At 39.4% G+C, this 19,364-nt stretch overlaps 1 protein-coding gene across 4 annotated transcripts in view; it reads left to right on the top strand.

Moving 5' to 3' along the window:
* Window positions 1-19,042, top strand: part of KL (klotho) — a 46,756-nt gene extending 27,714 nt beyond the window's left edge. The window contains exons 2-6 of one of the 4 annotated variants that reach the window (XR_010356310.1): window positions 4,365-4,875; window positions 9,574-9,842; window positions 12,252-13,368; window positions 15,886-16,103; window positions 16,988-17,126. Coding sequence is in view for 2 of the 4 variants with exons in the window: in XM_064409035.1 (XP_064265105.1) it covers window positions 4,365-4,875; window positions 9,574-9,842; window positions 12,252-13,368; window positions 16,988-17,325 (2,235 nt within the window). In the remaining 2 variants the exon portion in view is untranslated. Of the gene's footprint in view, window positions 1-4,364; window positions 4,876-9,573; window positions 9,843-12,251; window positions 13,369-15,822; window positions 16,104-16,987 lie in introns of all 4 variants that reach the window. The other 3 variants (XR_010356309.1, XM_064409035.1, XM_064409036.1) reach the window with 3 other exon arrangements.
* The last annotated feature ends 322 nt before the right edge of the window (window positions 19,043-19,364 follow it).

The raw sequence follows: 19,364 nt of genomic DNA, 5'->3' as shown, positions 1-19,364 counted from the left end.
GTCTTAGTATTACTGCATTGTCTTCATGTAGTCATTCAGACTGTACGGGTCTGTCCTGCTGTAGAGTGGACAATCTCTGACACAGTAGGGCTTTGTCAGATTATGAAGCTTGTGTGTCTGTGTTGAATTACTTCTGCTATCACTGCAGGACTTGGGTAGGACCTAGCCTGTGCTATGACATTGCAGGGGTTTTTTTTCTGCCTTGGAAATGTGTTTGACTCTTCCCAGGGTATTCAGGTCTCTTGCATGGAAATGGCAGGTGTGACCTGAGTCTTTATTATTCTGGAGTGGTTGCCTGTGTTAAGGCAGCTGGTGGAGCCAGAGATTTCCACTGGCTGTAGTGGGAGCTTGGGCTCACATGTGTATGGTGAAATAAAAGGTGTCTTCAGCTCAAAAGGAATCCTACCCTAGAAATAGTATTTATTTGTCTGAAGATAGCTATGGGTGTAAATTATCATTTGTTGTGTTCTGTAGTACCTCAGGTATCTCTGTGGAGCTAAGAGATGCGATTTAGGGTTTATTGAGAGACTCACAGCTTTCTGAAACTGGCTGGAATTTTGCCTGGAAGTCCAGTTTGCTCTGAAGTCTCTAAAACTGTATTAACCACCTAACTTTAGTCAAACGAATTCTGTTCCAAATTTCCATATAGGCTCTTTGCTTTGTCACTGGCTTCTTCCAGCTTTATTTCTATGCCGTTTTTGAATGCTTCATTAATCTACATCCACAGGGGACTTTATTGGACTGTTTTCTATGTTTAGCATTTTTAAAATGGAAATAATACAATTCCGCTTCATGCACACTCCAGGGGGCAGACATTTAAGTGAGCTTCTTCTTGTCACCTTTCATCTGCCTGTACAATATGTCGTGTCTAGTAACAGGTATTGTCTGTCATCAGTGCAGAGAGATGGACTTGCAAAGAGTGACTTAGACTTCATATCTTAGACAAACTGTCTTATCATTTTCTGTAGAGGTAGGCCAGAGGACTTAGAAAGTAAAGTTGAGTGAGATGATCCCACATTGCTACACTTCATCCTTTTTCATTGCAGTGAGGGAGTAAACAGCACATCCTTGTGCATGTAGAGGGATATTCTGTGGAATTCTCTTTCTCCTTTCTTCATGGTAGATCCAAAGCTGCTAAAATGCTGGAAGATCTCTCTCCATTGATAGGAATCAGGGAGGGCCAAGAGTTCTGGGAGCCACAGTCCTCAAGGTGTTCTGTATCTGGGCAGCATACTTGCAAATGAAGATGACATAGGTGAAATTACATATTTGAGAGTGTTCATGGTGGTATCTTAACATCTGAGACGGTAAACTGGAGATGAGTCATGTCCAACAGAGGAAAAATATATGACCCGTTTATAAGAAGAAATTTGGGTGTGGAAATTTGTGTTGCAAGTGGTGACAAATTTGTTCCCAGTGGCATTTTAAATATCATATTTTAAGTGTTGGGTGTTGATCCTGATGTGTAATGTCTTTTGTTCTTTCCTGAGTGTAACAGAGCTTCAGTGTGAAGTAAAATAAAGTCTGTCCTTAGGTCAGCTCTCATTTTTGGCATGAGATTTTCAAGTTAGTATAGTTTCTCACGAGCGTCAAAAGCGTATTAATAGGGACAGATGGTCAGGCTGCATCATGTTTATTGGAGCTATTGATGTATTATAAATGAGGGCATCTACATGGAAGTCTTCATGAGCTTGATGCAGACGCACACAGGTGTGGACTGTGATTCACAGCTTCTGAGATTGTTCTCTTTGGCTTTTGGTGCCCACTCTGAAAGGGTGTGGGTCTAGTCTCATGCAGGGCCTGTGTCAGATCTGTGCAGTTGTTTTATATACCCCACAATGACTCAAAGGAAGCAGGTTTCTCTATGGGGGCTGCTGAATTGAGCCTTGATTATTGATCTTGCCTTTAGTTGTCCTTTACTTCCAGTGGTTTTTCTTTCAGCAATGATAATTAAAATTCTGCTAGTGTAGTAAAATGGTAGAATTTGCTATTTTCCTGGCTAGTTAACAATGTTGATGTCAAAAATTATATTCCTAACAATGCTGGCAATTGGAAGTGATTGTACTTCAAAGCTTAAATGGTAAGAGTATTTGAAAATAAAACTCTAAACAGCTGCTATCAATAAATTAATGATAAAATTTGCCAACATGCCAACTGCATGGAGTGGAATTCTAAGGCTTTCTATATGATTGATATTTCAGGGAAGGCTAAAAATGCATGTGACATTTTGATATATGTTAATTTAATCGGCAACTCTGTATGGTGAGAGTGGTGGTTTGTGGAATCACAGCACATCTGAATGAATACTGAATGATTGAGTCTCAAAATACAAATGTAAACTGTTAGTAGAGTTGTTAGGTAGCTTTTTATTCTAGTGAGTGGATCTCAGAATTACAGAATCACAGGATGTGTCAGGCAAGAAAGGACCACAGTGGTTCATCTGGTCCAGCCTCCCTGCTCAAGTAGGGTCATGATGGATCACATTACACAGAATTGAAACCAGACAGTTCTTCAATATCTCCAGTGAGAGAAACTACACAACCCCTTTGCGCAGCTTATTCCAGTGCTTGGTGATCTGTACAGTAAAAAAGTTCTTCTTTACACTCCTGTGCATCAGTTTCTGCCCATTGCCTCTTGTCCTATGGCTCAGCACAGCTGAGCAGAGCCTGGATCCATTCTCTTGGTGCTCTTCTTTAGATACTTAAAGACCCTGCTGAGGTCCCATCTCACTCATCTCTTCTCGTGGCTGAACAGGCCCAGCTCCCTCAGCCTTTCCTTGTAAGAAATGCTCCAGTCCCTCACTTTTCCTTGCTCTTCTCCACTGGACCCGCTCCAGGAGCTCCATGTCTCTCTTGTCCTGAGGAGCCCAGAACTGGACACAGCACTCCAGATGTGCCTCAGGAGTGCAGAGTAGAGGGCAGGATCAGCTCCCCTGACCTGCTGGCACTGCTGTTCTATCCTAATCCACCCCAGGACACCAATGCCCTTCTTGGCCACAAGGACACTGCTGGCTCAGGGGCACCTTGTTGTCCACCAGGACCCCCAGGTCCTTCTCTGCAGAGCTGCTTTCCAGCAGATTTCCCCCAGCTTGTCCTGGGACATAGGGTTATTTGGTGCAGGACCCTGTATTTGCTTTTCTGGAACTTCAGGCAGTTCTTCTCTGCATCTCTCCAGTCTCTTGAGGTTCTTCTGGAGGATTGCACAGAACTCTGTTGTACTGGCCACTCTCCCACCTTTGTGGTGTCAAATCTCATATTTTTACCTTTTAACAATGACCTAGAAAAAAACCCCCAATTTCTACTAATGTATAGATTACAAAACATTGAATATGGATTCACAGAACAGTCAACATTCTTTGATAAGCTAGGTTCAAAGGAAAGATATGTTTTAGATGGTGAAGGGCTTTGGAGTGATGGTCATTTAGATGTGCATATGCTCACGCTGTAATTCTGTGGCCACATGAGCAGAAATAGTATGGTAAATTGTCTCTGGTTTTACTGCTGGCAAGACTGCCACTGGCATATTATGTCCAGTTCTGCTTCTGCAGCTGAAAGGCAGATGATGACAAATTGGAAGAGAATCAGAGGAGAGCAGTGAGAGTGGTTAAAGAGCTTGAAGGTAACGCCTGAAGATAATGCAAGGCTTCAGGAACTTAATGGTTGGCTTTTAAAAGGAACATCAAGAGATTGTTATAACTGACTCTTTAGGATCTCAGGAAAACAATTTTGTACAAAATATTTTACAGTAAAAGATAAAATTGTACCAAGAAAGTGCTTAAATTCTGATGCTAGGTATAAATAGTACATTTTAATAGATTAATAGAATTATTTGAATAATTTTGCAGGACCTGTGGCAATTTTATTTTCTCCAGGCTTTCCAAAGTCCTGATAGGTAGTTCTGTATTCCTATATTGTGAGTTCTGATTCAAAGAGTATTAAGTTCAAAGGTATTTCTTTTGTTTGTATTGTTTCAGAGTTTTGGGCAGTATTTTAAGGCTCTTTTTTATAATTCCATGAATCTGCAGATAAAGTGATACTCCTGTAATGAAAACCTTTTTTGAAACATGTTTGGTTAAATGCATTTTCATTTTTGTAAATACTGGCAGTGTGTCTGAAGTCAATGATATAAGTTAATAAAGCCAGAAGTGTGCTTAGTGCCTGTAATACTATTTTGTGGAAAACTGGGATGCTCTTTTCCCCAACCAACTAGCAATTTCTGGTCGATATGTGGTATTAATATGGTATTAAGAAGTAATTTAGGTATTGTAAACTATTGATTTAATAAGACTGAGCCCCAGTACTTGAGAATAATTCTGTTACTTAAAATGGAATTTTGGGTCCATTAATTACCTTTCTTTTCAACAGGCCCATGCTAAGGTCTGGCATCTCTACAATGACCATTTCCGTCCAGCTCAGAGAGGAAAAGTGTCCATTGCCCTTAGCTCCCACTGGATAAAACCCCAGCGTATGACTGAAAAGAACATAAGAGAATGCCAAAAATCCCTTGATTTTGTGCTTGGCTGGTTTGCTAAGCCCATATTTATTGATGGTGACTATCCAGAAAGCATGAGGAGCAACCTCTCATCTCTGTTGCCTGAATTCAGTGAGGCTGAGAAGAAGTATATCAAGGGAACAGCAGACTTCTTTGCTCTTTCTTTTGGAGCTACCCTGAGTTTCCAGCTTTTGGACTCCCACATGAAATTCCAGCAGTTGGAATCAATAAGCCTGAGGCAGCTCCTTTACTGGATAAACAGTGAATATAACAACCCCCAAATATTCATTGTGGAGAACAGCTGGTTTGTTTCTGGTACCACCAAGAAAGATGATGCCAAATATATTTACTATCTCAAAAAGTTCATTATGGAAACTTTAAAAGGTAGGACTTTGTATTAATACATGCTTGAAAAAATCATAATGCAGTATAGCCCACAGAGGTGTGTTAAGGCACCAGGCTGAAAACTGATTTCAGTCTTTAGCATTAAAATCTTAGCACGTATGAAGTGAGAGTTCAAATCCCTTTCCTGGGTTTATTCTTTCCTTGAAGAACTCTCATATCTGCACACAGCATTTGGTGAGCTTGATGCTGCTGTCCTTGAAGACACTAGGAAAATTTCTACTGTCTTTGGTAGGAGGAAGTGCAAGACATGTAAACTACATTCTCAGTGGCTTTAGGAGAATTTGCTGTGTTATATATTAAGAGCTGCTTTCCTTATCTGAATGCATATGTACAAAACATAAGAATATATATATGGAAAGATATATAAGAAATACTGTGCAATAGAAATTCCCCTGAAAAAACCCATAAGGCTGAAATAGTACATTTTAAAATTAAATATTGGAACCTTTTAATTCTGCATCTTGCCCTTGCCCAAATTTTACATTTGTACAGCTGTGGGCATCAATCATAGTAATTTGAATTTTCATCACTTAAAGGAGAACTGAATGGTTGAGGATATATAATCGAAATAATTTAATTTGTTAACCTATTATTTTTTCCAAACAGTAAGGAAAATACACCACTGTAAATGAGACTTATTTGCTGTTTTCCTGTTTCCTTCTGGAAAAACATTTTTTCAATCCTAGTAGTTGCTAATAACTACTACTGTTGGGGTTCCCATTTCCACTTTCATTGTCTTTTAATTTTTAAATTTACAATTTATCAAGTGATTTACTTGTCTACAGTTTACTGTTCTTGGTTTAAAGGGTATTATTGTATCCATTGGTTCAGATGAAATAGACATTGTGTTACATTGCCATTTTCATATGGTGAATGAGAAAGAATTGGTTTCATTTTATTCTCAGCAGTAATGAAGATGCAGAGGACTCCCAAATTGGTTTAGTCTGCTATTCCAGAAACCTAATTATTGCAAGTAAATGAAAAGGTGAATAAATACCTGAGCAAAACAGTAACTAACTGTTGCAAGTACAGTATTGCTAATTTGCATAAAGTCAGATGAAGAGCTCATCTTCATGAAGGGGTCATAGTCCAGTTACCCCTATTTCTGCTTAGATTTTAAATTATTGTAAATGCATACATGGATCTGTCTTTTAATCACGGCTGGCTGGAAGCAATCTCAATTTACAAAGTATCTTTCCATTTATTGTATCACTCAATAAATAATAATAACTGCAACAACAGTATTAAAAACTTGTCAGAAGACACTGGCACTTGCCTAAACCTTTTATAGAAAAAATAAAAACCAACAAGGAAAGCAGAGACACGCTTGGTCTGCAGGAGGGACTTTGGTATCATTAAAATGGAAAGTATTGCACCCAAATCTTCTGCTGTTAGAATCTGCAAATCCAATGTAAATACCAAAGTTCTGTATGCAATGCCTTGGGGAATTTAGTTGAGAAAGATCCAAAAAAGGCATCATGCTGGCTGAGAGCAGAGTTGTTGGACAGCATTAAAAACCTAACATAAAGGCACAAGCTTTTTCTCGGAGAGATGTAGATATGCCTATCCAGTGCAATCAAACACTGTAATATGAAGATTTTTGAGGTATTTACCATGAAATTCACTCCATTGAAGGGACAGTAAAATGACACAGGAACTGTAGTGCTGAGAAGCAAGGATGATTAATTTAGACATGGGGCTGCATAACTGGGATTTTGCTACTTGCTAGATCTTGCCTGTGTCTGTGCCTGGCTGTGTGTATGCACTGGTTCAGACAGAACTGCTTATTTCTGTATCTGCTTTAACAAGTAAGTGCAGCCCAGTTGGAGCAAACCTGTAGAGTGAAAAAGAATTGGTGTTGAGGGCCAGGTGTCCACATGGTATGTATTCCTGAAGCCCATTTCTGGATTAATTTTACCCCAAAGGAACCCTGACCATGCATCCTGAGTCCACTGTGTGATGTTAACTGAAGCATGATGAGGGAGATTTGCTCAAAAGTGTGCTCCTGGTTTCCCTTGAAGTGCTGATGTAGGTGTCCATTCTGATACTGCATGCTGTAGACAAGTTCTGTACATTTTTTAAATTAATTTTTTAATTTTCCATTGGGAAAGGATGTTTGGGATTCACAGCCCTGTTTGCTATTTTTGGTATTTCTTGCTTTTTTTATTTTTTATTTTATATTTTTTTCAGGCACCATTTAGGTTGATTAGAGTAAATAGAGCTGTAATATAAAGTTTTTAAATATTAATTAGAGCCATTAATTGGTTGGAGATATCTTTTCCCGTGTGGGGATCTTACTCTGGGGTCATATTCACTTCCCTTCTCTGTCTCTGGTGTAACAAACAAATGGATTGTGCCTTGTAAAGCAGAGCATGTTGCCTGGAAGGGCTCCTCTGGGTCATGTTGACTGGTGGAGGTCAGGTCATGGTCTGGGGAGTTACCAGGTTTGAATTCAGAATTTTAACCAGAAAAGGAATAGCCAGACCCATGACAGGTAGGACCAGGCTATTCTCAAGTATGTCCAGAGGTGAAATATAGATCTTGGGCACCTTCCAGATGGAAGCATAGGCTGAGGGCTTCACACACCTCCCCTTCAGGCACTGGGGTTGGAGAGCAGCTGGGCAGAAGGTTTTAAATATCTGTATTTGATACTTATGGATCTGCCATGTTTCCTTTCATGTCTTCTATACTATTGATTCAAACAGGACATGAGCTGAACTGCTGTTTAATTTTTAACCCAGTTCTGGCAGAGTTCTGGTCTATACAGCATTACACTTGCGGGTGTGCTCTGGGGAATTGCTCAGATCAGGAGTCACTTGCAGTGGTAGTATGGACAAGGCCACTGAGTTTCAGAAGCAAAGACAGTCTGGATTTCACTCAGCCTTGTTTGGTCACTAACAGACATAAAGGAGAATAGAGAGATATACACAGAAAAAAGAGAAAGAGAAAGAGAAGAAAAGAGAAGAAGAAAAGAAAAAAGAAAAGAAAAGAAAAGAAAAGAAAAGAAAAGAAAAGAAAAGAAAAGAAAAGAAAAGAAAAGAAAAGAAAAGAAAAGAAAAGAAAAGAAAAGAAAAGAAAAGAAAAGATACATTAATTTTCATTGTGATAATATGCAATCTGTGTGGGATATGGTGTTTGAGATTTCTAGACTTCTTGGAACTTCCAAACATTTTTCAAGTTGCTTCTTTCCTAGGTGACACTTAATACATTTTTAAAAAGGACTTGAGGAGAATTTTTACAAGATGCTCAGGAAGTGTGGGAGTGCTGTGTGAAGTGATGACTTACAGAAGGGTGAGATGCTGTTCAAAGAAGTTTTCACTGAGACTGGTTCACACAATGGACCTGTACTGGCTTTTACTCTGCTGTATGGCAGATGTCATCATGGGTGCATGCAGAGGTTAGAAAAATAGTGACATTTGCCAAACACAAAAGAATGATGCCTTTAGGAGGAGAAATATTCCATTTCCTTAGACATTTTCTCATGACCTCTGACAAAGGCTGGGCCAAATTTGTTCCTTATTTAACTGCATTGTTCCTTTAATTGATTCAAACAAGGTTACAATCAAGAATCCATGTGGTGCCTCATAACTGATTGTAATGAGGTACGTTAGTAAATGTACCTCAGGAAATTAGGATCTTGTTAGTCTGCTTGCCTGAAATAATGCTTTCAGTGTTACTAGGCTGGTAAATATTATCTTCAGTCAGTATCCAGTTTGGGCTGACAGAAAATGGTGAGTAATAAAGATAAACTTTGCTGGCTACAGAGCCAAACACCAGTTCAAAAGAATGCTTAAGAATGTGCTTAAATGCCTTGCAGAATTAGGGTGTGTCTAATTATGTAATTAGAATTAGCACACTCTTTTGTGCTTTCCTGGAGCTGAGCCTTGCCCAGGAACATTTTGCTGAATCTCAGTGTTTAATACAGCTAAAATAATTTGGAATCATATAATAATGCTGGTAAAACCAACAGATGCCAGTAGATCCTGACATTAACCTTTAAAGCATGTGGTGATTTTAGAAGTCAAACAATTGACCTAGAACATGCACATATTTTTAGAAACCCTTAAATATTTGAGCTGGAAAATGTTGTGCCATAAAAGATGTAAAGAGGCAGGATTTCCAAATAAACAGAATCTTTCTGTATTATCACTTCTACTTAGAATCTCTAGTAATAAAAATCCATGTGCACACCAAACATGCTGTCAGGTTTTTTCCCAGTATGTATTTGGAGTGGAGGGGGAGGAGATGAAAAGGAGTACAGCTTTTATTTGCTGCAGTAACAGCTACCCCGGAGTGAGCTGCAGCATGAACAGAGCAGAGGGCAGTGCAGGACAGTCACTGTCTCCCGGGCTGCAGATGGCTCAGGCTCTACTCCGAGGCTGAGGTTTGGCACGTCTGATGAGCAGCACTGCTCAAACCACTGCTGCACGGCTTCTCCTTCTAAATCTCACTGCTTTAAAGCCAAGCCAGCTACCTCTGCTGCCTCCTACCATAATCTGGCAGCTCCCCGAGTGCAGGTGAAACATGTTCCCTGAATAGGCTTTGAGGAAGGCCCTGAGATACTATCTGACCTGTTGCATTGTTCTTACACACTAATGCTGCAAGAATTGCTGGTAGGGTGTGATCTACAGAGGAAAAATGAGCACTGTGCTAAATTTGGGTTTGTTCTTTCCTCAGCTATCCGGTATGATGGAGTTAACGTGTTTGGCTACACAGTCTGGTCCCTCCTGGATGGCTTTGAGTGGCATAGGGGGTACAGCATTCGACGTGGACTGTTTTATGTTGATTTTCAAAGCCATGACAAGAAGTTGATGCCCAAATCTTCTGTCTTGTTCTATCAAAAGCTGATAGAAAAAAATGGCTTTCCACCTTTGCCTGAAAACCAGCCCATAGACGGTATTTTTCCCTGTGGCTTTGCTTGGGGAATTGTTGACAACTACATTCAGGTGAGTCTGATAATAAAGCCGACAGGCTGTCCAGCCAGATCACTGCACAAGTTCACCGTGACATATTTGCTGAATAGTGTCTTTGCCACAGTGCTGAAAGGAGATGGGTACAAGGCTTTTGAGCCAAACAGTGTGTCTATCATTCTTCATGAGACTTGCTGTGTGTGACCAAGGCAAACCAGTCAGATTGAGACACTATAAATAACATTATAGAAAAATGTATGGAAATGTAAAGGAGTCTGATGCTTGTCTTTCCTGAACATATCAGGGATCAGTTATGGGAAGTCAGCTCTTTTCAAAGGGGAGTCAATTAAATCTGCTAAACTGTAAAACGCATGTTTTAGAAAAGTTCCTGACAACTCCTATAACTCCAGTGACATGTTTCTTTATCTTATGCATAAGATAGAGAGATTTTATATAAAAGGAAGTGAACGATACTAGATTTAAATGAAATTTCTGTATTCCTTCTATTTCATTTTATGTTATACTTGTCTGATGAGGGCCTGCAGTGCCCCTGCATAGAACCTAGCTAGTTCATGGCCCTCAGTCTTTATTTCAACTAATTTGATACTTTGGAAGAATTTTTCAAATTATAATACTTTATAACATGAGTAAAAATTCTACTATAGTTATGATTGCTTTAACTGTTGGGCTCTGTAATTTTCAGATGCTATTTTGGGTTGCAGAGCTTCTCTAACCACAGTAAAGAGGTGTAAATTCAAAGCCAAGGCTTCATCCAAAACCAGAATTTTTAATTTATATTTTCCACAAAGGCAGAATCTTTCTTAAGGCTTGCATATGAGGAGCTTGTTTGTTTTTTTTCACTCCAAAAGTAAGATTTGGCTTTGTTCTCTTGAGAAATACTGCAGCCTTCTTACCTCATGCACTGATTTCCAAGAAAATTCAAGTCATCCTCCTAGCTCTCAGATAGATTAAGAACTGGAAATGGGATTGCTGCTTTTGGAGTCAGTCAGCCTACAACAGCTAAAAAATCCCTCCCATCCCCAAAACCTTCAAAGCTGAATATTTTAGTTTCAAAAGGCCATTCAAACATTTTGTGCTGTAAGGCTTAGGTTGTTTGATTTGTAGATGCATCATGGTGGAAAAACTGTTTTGACAGCATTCCCACAGTATTAGTGGCAATGCATGCTTTAGTAATCTACAAGGGACAATTCTCCAGAAAAGCAATTTTCCTCAGACATGCTGTTTTTTATTACTTTCTTCTACAAGCACAGTACTGACCTCTCCGGAGAAAATAGCAACTGATTTTCAGCAGCTTCTTTTATAGAGTCTGCAGAGCCTTAGCTACAAGTTGAACACTGGTTGTAGGCTGACACCTGCTTTTCAAACAGAGGGCAGGACAAGGAATCAGAACTCAGGGGGAAGCCACACACCAGAGATTAAAAAGAAAGAGAAAAGGACAAATAAAGACCATGGTACCACTATCCTGTGGTTTGGATCTAGAAAGAATTACACAGGGTATGAATGAGGAAATTTCACACTGTGCATTATTATAAGTAGTTCAGTTTTTCATTTTCTAGTCCTTACTGTGCTGGTGATTTTCATTACAAAGTGAAAGTATAATTCTGAGTGACCCTGAGAAGCTCATCTTGTCCTGTGTTACTGTGTGTTACACAGGCAGTTGTGACATCTGAAACCCTAAAGCCTTCTGGGAAATGCATTTTCTGTTGGAGTAACATACAGTGAGTTTACTCAGAGGCACAAAAAATTGATTCAGACATCAACAGCCTGCTGAAATAACTTGGAAATCACTTCAGTATGAATTTAATAAAAAATGATGTCTTCAGCAAGAAGGAAAAAATTTGCTTGTCCACTGAATTTTTGCTAAAAATCAAGTGCAGAGCATTACTCATCTTTCATCATAGTCAGGAAAAGAAGAGAACACAGAAATGATGTTGTATTAATTATTTCTTCTCATGCATTTAGGGAGTGGTCTTGAAATTGACTGTACTGGGTAATTTACAGCAGACAGTCTCTCTGTATACCCTCCTTAATCTTTGAAGAAAAACATTTTAAAAATTACTGTAGTCTTCACTGAATATCTTCTTCTCTGGATATCTGTTGCAGACTTTGTGCCTAATCCCTGAGCAATCCCTTGTTTCTTTTGGAAACTGGAACAACTTAGAGAAGACATAAACATGATGACCATTAGCATAAGCTTGTTTGGAAAGTGGGGTGAAAATAATATATAGATTTGGTACTTTTCTGACATCACTTGTTAACAAAGAATACATTCATTCATATGAGCCCAAGATGCCAGTATCAGAGATGCTGAACGCAATGTTTTGATTCGGGATATTCTTTCACTAGGCTGTGTGTGATGGTTATGAAGTTCCCACCTACCTGGAACAAACAGCTTGAATCTGGTGTATTTCCTGTTCCTCCTAGGTAGACACGACACCTGCCCAGTTCCTTGACTCCAGTGTTTATGTGTGGGATGTTCACCAGACAAAGAAGCTCATTAAAGTGGATGGAGTTTACGCCTCGAAGCGCCAGCGTCACTGTGTTGACTTTGCTGCTATCAGGCTCCAAGTCTCTCTTCTGCAAGAAATGCATGTCACACACTTCCATTTTTCACTGAAATGGTCTTTAATCCTTCCTTTGGGCAACCTTTCTCTAATCAACCACACACTTGTACATTACTATCAGTGTTTTGCTAGTGAACTTCTCAGGGTTAACATAACTCCTGTTGTTGCTTTATGGCAACCTATGATTGAGAATCAAGAGCTTCCAGTTTCTCTTGCCAAATATGGAGCTTGGGAAAACACAGAAACTGTTCAGGCTTTTGTTGAGTATGCCAGATTCTGCTTTACAAGTCTTGGGGACCATGTCAAATTTTGGATCACCATGAATGAACCATCTGTGAAAAACCTGACATACACAGCAGGGCACAACCTGTTGAAAGCCCATGCAAAAGTTTGGCATCTTTATGACAAAGAATTCAGGAGATCTCAGAAGGGCAAAATATCTATAGCTTTGCAAGCTGACTGGATAGAACCAGCTTGCCCCTTTTCCAGGAAAGACCAAGAAGTTGCTGACAGAATTTTAGAGTTTGACATTGGCTGGCTTGCAGAGCCCATCTTTGGGAATGGAGACTATCCAGAGGTGATGAGAGCGTGGCTTCACCGAATGAACAGTGTTGACCTGTATAATTTCCACTTGCCTTACTTCTCAGAAGATGAAAAGAAGTTAATACGGGGCTCATTTGATTTTTTTGCCTTGAGTCACTACACTACTACCCTTGTGGGCTCAGAGAAAGAAGATGCAGTAAAATATGACCACTACCTTGAAGTTCAAATGATCAGTGACATCACGTGGCTTCACTCTCCCAGCAGAGCTGCAGTAGTGCCCTGGGGACTGCGTAAATTGCTCAAGTGGGTGAAATCAAAGTATGGCAATGTCCCAATTTATGTTATGGCTAATGGGATTGATGATGACCAGAATATGGTGCATGATAAGCTCAGAGTGTATTACATACAGAATTACATCAATGAAGCTTTAAAAGGTAAGGAACCACAGATGGTTTATATGTCACAAATCCCACTATTAGTATACACTGTGTGATAAAGTATGCTTAGCTTTATAATACAAGTTCTCTGTAGAATACTCCATAAATGAGATGTTACTACAGTGTGACAGGTAATTTTTCCCTTGATTTATGATTGATTGTTATTACTAAACATCAGGAAGACTGACCTTGTTTATATTCTGCATAAGATAGCAGAAGAAGATTTTTGTGGATTCAGTAAATTTAAATAGAATTTGCGTGAGTAGCTCCACATGTATTTAGTCAGATTTTCATCTTACTGCACTTCTGCTGTTGTTTTGCTTTGTTGCATCTCTCCACTGATGTGCCTCAGGGCTGGGTATGAGTTCTGTTCCTCAGTTGTCTCTGTATCTTATCCAACAGTGATCTTATCCAACAGTGATCTTCATAATAACTCAGCTGTCTACCTCATTATGCCATTTCCTGGACTGTTTCCTGCTATTGAGAACACATACCAGTCAGTCCTTTTCTCTGTATCAAAGATTCATGAATTATAAGGCAAAAACCATTTTGAGTCATCCTCTCATACAGCACATACTGTTTTTTCAGAAAAGCACAATACCCAAATGAGATAATTTTTACTGATGAAGAATCTTTGGCACCGCACAGTGTGTGTATAGATATATATGAATCTCATTTCTACTACTAATTGCTCTAGCTTCAGCTTTAAGCAATTTTGTTATGCATTTCCATGTGTATTTTACCTATGTAGATATTTGCAGACACAAGACAAGCTATGTCTCATTTATCTCTTTGATAAATAATACAAACAAAGCTCTTTGTGTCCCTTGCTATAAAGCATCATTTCAAAGCTCTAAGCTATCAAGTTTTCCCCTATATGCTGATATTCCACATGAGAGGTGTAAACCCACACCTGGACCCACTGTTCCTGTGTACAGCCTCTTACCTTTCTCATTTCTACATGCAAGCAGGCTGTTGGCCTTCTTGGCCATAGCAGCAGGTTGGTTGCCCAGATTATGTGGTGATTTACTGACATTTTAAATTCAGTTACAGATTCCTTCCCCCTGTTTGAAGCAGGACTGCCTCTTCTAAACTAGGTCTGCTTGCCCTTCACATTTGGTCATGTTCAAATGCCTGCTGCTTGTTTGTGCAAACCTTGCTATGCTAGCTGATTTATGTCTCTAATCTTTGTGACTTGCACACTGTGAGAAAAAAGTTTTACATTTATTTCAGGTTGCTGATATATTTAAGATCATTAAATAACTTAGTGCTAAAAGCCGAGCTCCATGACCATGGTAGAAATATACACGCTGTGACACTTACTTACCTTCTATTACATTTCTAGACTTCTAGTTCTATTACTTAATTCTACTTGAGACTAGTTGAAATTTATTATGGGCTTCCCTTGACCTCATAACATTCTGTTTTCTTGTTCCAAATGCCATATAATACCAAGTAATTTGCCTTGTGAAGCTCTAAGTATTTAACATTTAAACATCATTACTTTTATTGATCTGCTGGTCTCAGAAAACAAAAAAGTCAAGTTATTTTGATAAGATTTATTTTTCATAAAGCCAAGCTGATTTGCATTAATCATGTATTATCTCCTAAATTTTATATTTATCAAGCTTTATATAATCTGTTCCACTCTTTTGATAGGTAGTGAAGGATGTCTGACAGTTCCTGTCCACTTTATTAACTATTGGCTTTAACTTCCTCCTCTGTAATTTCCACCTCTTTTGCTTATTATGGAACATCAATATTAAGTGCTCAAGAGTTCATTCTCCAGCATTTTGTAGCACTGGATGCATGTTTTATAAATCTATAGTTTAAAAAATGTTTTGGCTGTATTTGGGCTTGTAATTTCAAACTGTTTTTTTTTTCTCTATTGCTTGTCTCTTTGGCCCTTCTGTTTTCAAAGTGTCTGTGGATATGGACTTTTCTCCCAGTTCCCATTAGCAAGAACACCTACACGCCTCTTTTTTTTACTGAGCTTTGCCCTTTGTACTGTTCTGGTACCACTGTCCCCCAGTCACTTCTTTCTCCCTCTTCTGTCCAGCCTGTGTTTTTCAGTTTAATCTATTTTCTTACCTTTTGACCTTCTTTGTGATGGATAAATATGTCTTTGCTAACTAGCCATAATACTTTTCCTAAAGCTTCATCTCACCCTTTAGACACCATACACTCCTCCACAGTGTTTGATCTGTCAGCTTTTCATTTTTTTCTTCTCCTTCTCTAGTATTGCACTTTTATCCATCTTCTTGTTGCATAACCTTGGCATCATGACTGATTCAGGTTTCTCCAAGACACGCATTTCTTTTTTGCAAGACCTTGTGCAGTAACTGAGATGAATTAGAAATCTTGTGTCCTTACCTCAGTGTCACAGTGTAGAGAGGGATTGGTATGTGTATGCCCTGGCCTTAAAATCCCTCTTCTGCCTTCTTCCTCCAGCTGTTCAGGCACTGCATGTGGAAATTTTTGTGTGTGTAATATTGCTCACCTGCATTGTTCCAGGGGAGCCAGCAGGTTTTTGCAGATAAATGATTCCAGGATACAGTACAGGACCTTTTGGACTGAGGCTGTATTTTGAAGTGCTTTGTACTCTCTTTAAGTACATCTTTGCCATTTGAAAACAAAGAACAGCAGTAACCATTTATGTAACACCATTAAATCCACCTGCAGTTCTGCAAACACAACTAATTATCCTGGGCAGCAGTTCTGTAAAAGGCCAGGTAAATATTATTTCATTTTACACATGAAAAGTAGGTTAGAAGTGTTCAAGTCTTGCATGTGGCTTCAGAAAGAATTGTTTCCAGAAGCATATGAAAATTCCCTCCTGTGTTCATCTGCTTTAATTTGCTAAAACAGTGATTTTGAGAGATAAGCTATTACAGTTTGTGTTTACTACCTTGGATTGATTTTTTTTGTCAAGTGGGATGGATGGCTCAAGGTTAACACTGCAGCTGCTGGGCCTCTTCCAGTAGCTGAGTTAGCAGTATGGATTGTGGACACTTTCTCAATATAGGTCATCTTGGATCAGAAACTTGGGTTAATAACAGGAGAGAGCTGTGATTTGCATAAACTTTCCCATTGCACCGGTGGTATCCCAGTACACAACCTCAGCGTGGCTGTGTGATTTTTCTGGTGTCACTGTGCCTTTGCTAGTGAGAAGTGGGGCCTGACATCCTCTGGTTCTTGACTGTCCCCATCAGGATGTGCCCTGCAAGGGAGAAGGAGCAATCAGAGGCTGCAGAAAACTACGGGCAGGAAACCAAAAACCTGTATTCTTTCATACGTAACAAAGAGAGCCATCTTTTCATGATAGGCTCTATGCTGATCATTAAACACCGTCAGGCACTCACAGCTGTGTTTGCCAAGCACAAGGAGATAAATTGCAGGATACTCACAGATCACACTGTCTGGCAGTGGCTGACAGATTCTTATTTCTTATGAGAAACACTTCACAGATGTACATGTACCTTACCTAATTTTGGAGAGAAGTGCAGATGTGGATTTGACATTCCCTTGCCCCTCCTTTACATATGGACATATGGTACTGCTCTTGAATGCAAAGTGACATTGATTCATTTCTTCAACACTTTGTCTTCTTTTGCAGCTTACACCTTGGATGATGTCAACCTTCAAGGATATTTTGTCTATTCTTTTAATGACAAGACTGCTCCTAAGTATGGTCTCTACAGCTACGTTGCAAATCAATATGAACCAAAGCCTTCTCTGAAACATTACAGAGAAATAATTGGCAATAATGGTTTTCCTGGTCCTGAAACTCCTGAGTTACTGTGTCCAGAAGAGGTTGCCTCATGTCCCGATTGCCACTTCTTCAGAACGAGAAAATCATTATTAGCCTTTATCTCTTTTGTATTTGTTGCGTTTATTGTTACTATATTCTTCATTACTTACTACTCCAAGAGGGTAGAAAGACGGTATAAATAGAGCTTCTCCTCTGAATGCATCACTCAGTGTTGTTTTTCTTGCAACCCCTTGGGAAATCTGGAATAAAAATGCACAATGCTGTGATTGCTTCAGCATTAGGAAGGCATTTACACTCGATACTGCAGGATATTGACATTGAGAAGCTATTGCTTGCATATGGCTTCCAGAAATCATTTTCTCTGTTATAGTACCTTTATAACCAGTCTTTGATTCCTGTGGTTGGAGTTGTCTCACAACTTTCCCTGGGACCTTTTGTTAAGCAGATGCTTTCCCCCTCTTGGATTTCCTTTGCTGAACTGTACAGGTGAAAGTAGGTTTTGAAAACATAGTGTGGTGGAAGAGCCTACATGTCAAATTCTCCAAGACTGGGGTGAAACAAGAATTTACTTTTCCAAATTAGGGTTTAACACTAATGTTTCTTAACCAGAGCAAGAACCTAACTGGAGAAGGGATCATGACTGAGAAGAAAGATGGAGAAGAATTGCAAAAAGCAGTGCCTGGGGAAAGATTAACCCCTGCCCTAAAGCAGATGCAGGAGGAAGAACAGGAGGAAATGAGTCTGTACTGCTGGGAGCTCTTGGTAAATCAGTAACTGGTACTGTGACTACATCTGAGTTCAGGATGCCACTGGAGAACTTCAGTTAAAGGAACTGTGTCATTCTCAGGGGGGTAAGAAGCAGGGATGGATATATCCAGGGATTGCAGGGGTCATGCTATCTACTGGGAAGAGATGGGAAGGGTGAAAGGGCTGCCCTTTGTTTTGCTCAGTAAAAAAAAAGGCAAAGAGCAGGAACTGGGATTTCTTCACAGTCTCAGTTGGCAGGAAGCTGTGTGCCTGACCCCATGCCTCTTGCCCTGCACCCAGGGACATGGCACACCTGGGACATCCCATTTCTGCACTGCTCACAGCTGGTTGAGTTCAGCTGCCACTGCTGCTGCCTGGCTACCTGCTGGAAATTTGTGGTAACTTAGCAGGGATGGTCTCTGCTGTTTGTGTTCAGTGCAGAGACTTTAAAAGCCAGCATTTTGGTGTAATAGTGCAGCACTTTATTGCTGCCAGGGTCTGAGATTGTGGAGCTGTTGGGCCAAACCTCTCACAGGTTGGCTGGAAGTTCTCCTTTGAGCAACTTGACCTGGCAGCATTTTATCCTAAAGTATTACTGGATGTCTGAGGGCCTCTTGTTATTCTCTCAGCAAGATAAAATAGCAGAATGTTAGCACCATTGTTTACTAGTAGAAATAGAGAGAGAATGGGAAAGAAACCTATGTCATTTTGTCTGCCTTGTGAATTTCTGCATTCAGAGTGTCCTCTATGTAAAGCAGTACGGTCATTTTGTCTGCTCTCTAACTCTTGGCCTGCATTGCCTTCAGCTGTAATTGTATTTTTATTGTTATGTGAACAATGTCACTCACTGGAAAGAACATTTTAAAAGAAATATGCTCTGTGTTAATCAAGAATTATTTATCTACTAAAGCTGATTATGTTGTATTAAATGTGATGTTTATCTACTAGATTACTAGAAGATAACTAAATAACCTCCAGGGCTCTTTTCAGCCTGAACACTTTATGATTCTATACTGTATATTAAAACTTACATATGAAATATGATTTTAATTTGTAACTTAAGATTCTATTTTTTCTTAAATAATGTATAGAAAAAAAAATAGTGTCTTCTCATAATGATTAATATATTTTTCTTCCAGTTCTAGTCTTTAATGGGTCTCTCTTTGCCATTATGTATATTTTGATATTGAGATTAAGGTGCACATTTCAGGGTAAGTGATGGAGTATTAAAATATGTATAAAAATTATTTATAGACTAATAGGACTTGCTGTAGAAGAGAACATTTCAAACGGCTGTATATTTATGCGTTGGTGCCTGGTGCACTGAGGATTATGAAGAAATAGCTCTCCCTGAGAGTATGAAATGTGGAATGGCTTTTCCCTGGCACAGCAGTGAATCACCGTGCAATGCGTTATGCCAGCTGCCAGATGCCTTTGCAGCACGTAACAAAAAGTGACATTCATTTAGCACAAG

The sequence above is a fragment of the Passer domesticus genome, chromosome 2 (assembly GCF_036417665.1).
Source record: "Passer domesticus isolate bPasDom1 chromosome 2, bPasDom1.hap1, whole genome shotgun sequence".
Classification (NCBI taxonomy): domain Eukaryota; kingdom Metazoa; phylum Chordata; class Aves; order Passeriformes; family Passeridae; genus Passer; species Passer domesticus.
This window is presented reverse-complemented; position numbering and strand designations above follow the sequence as displayed.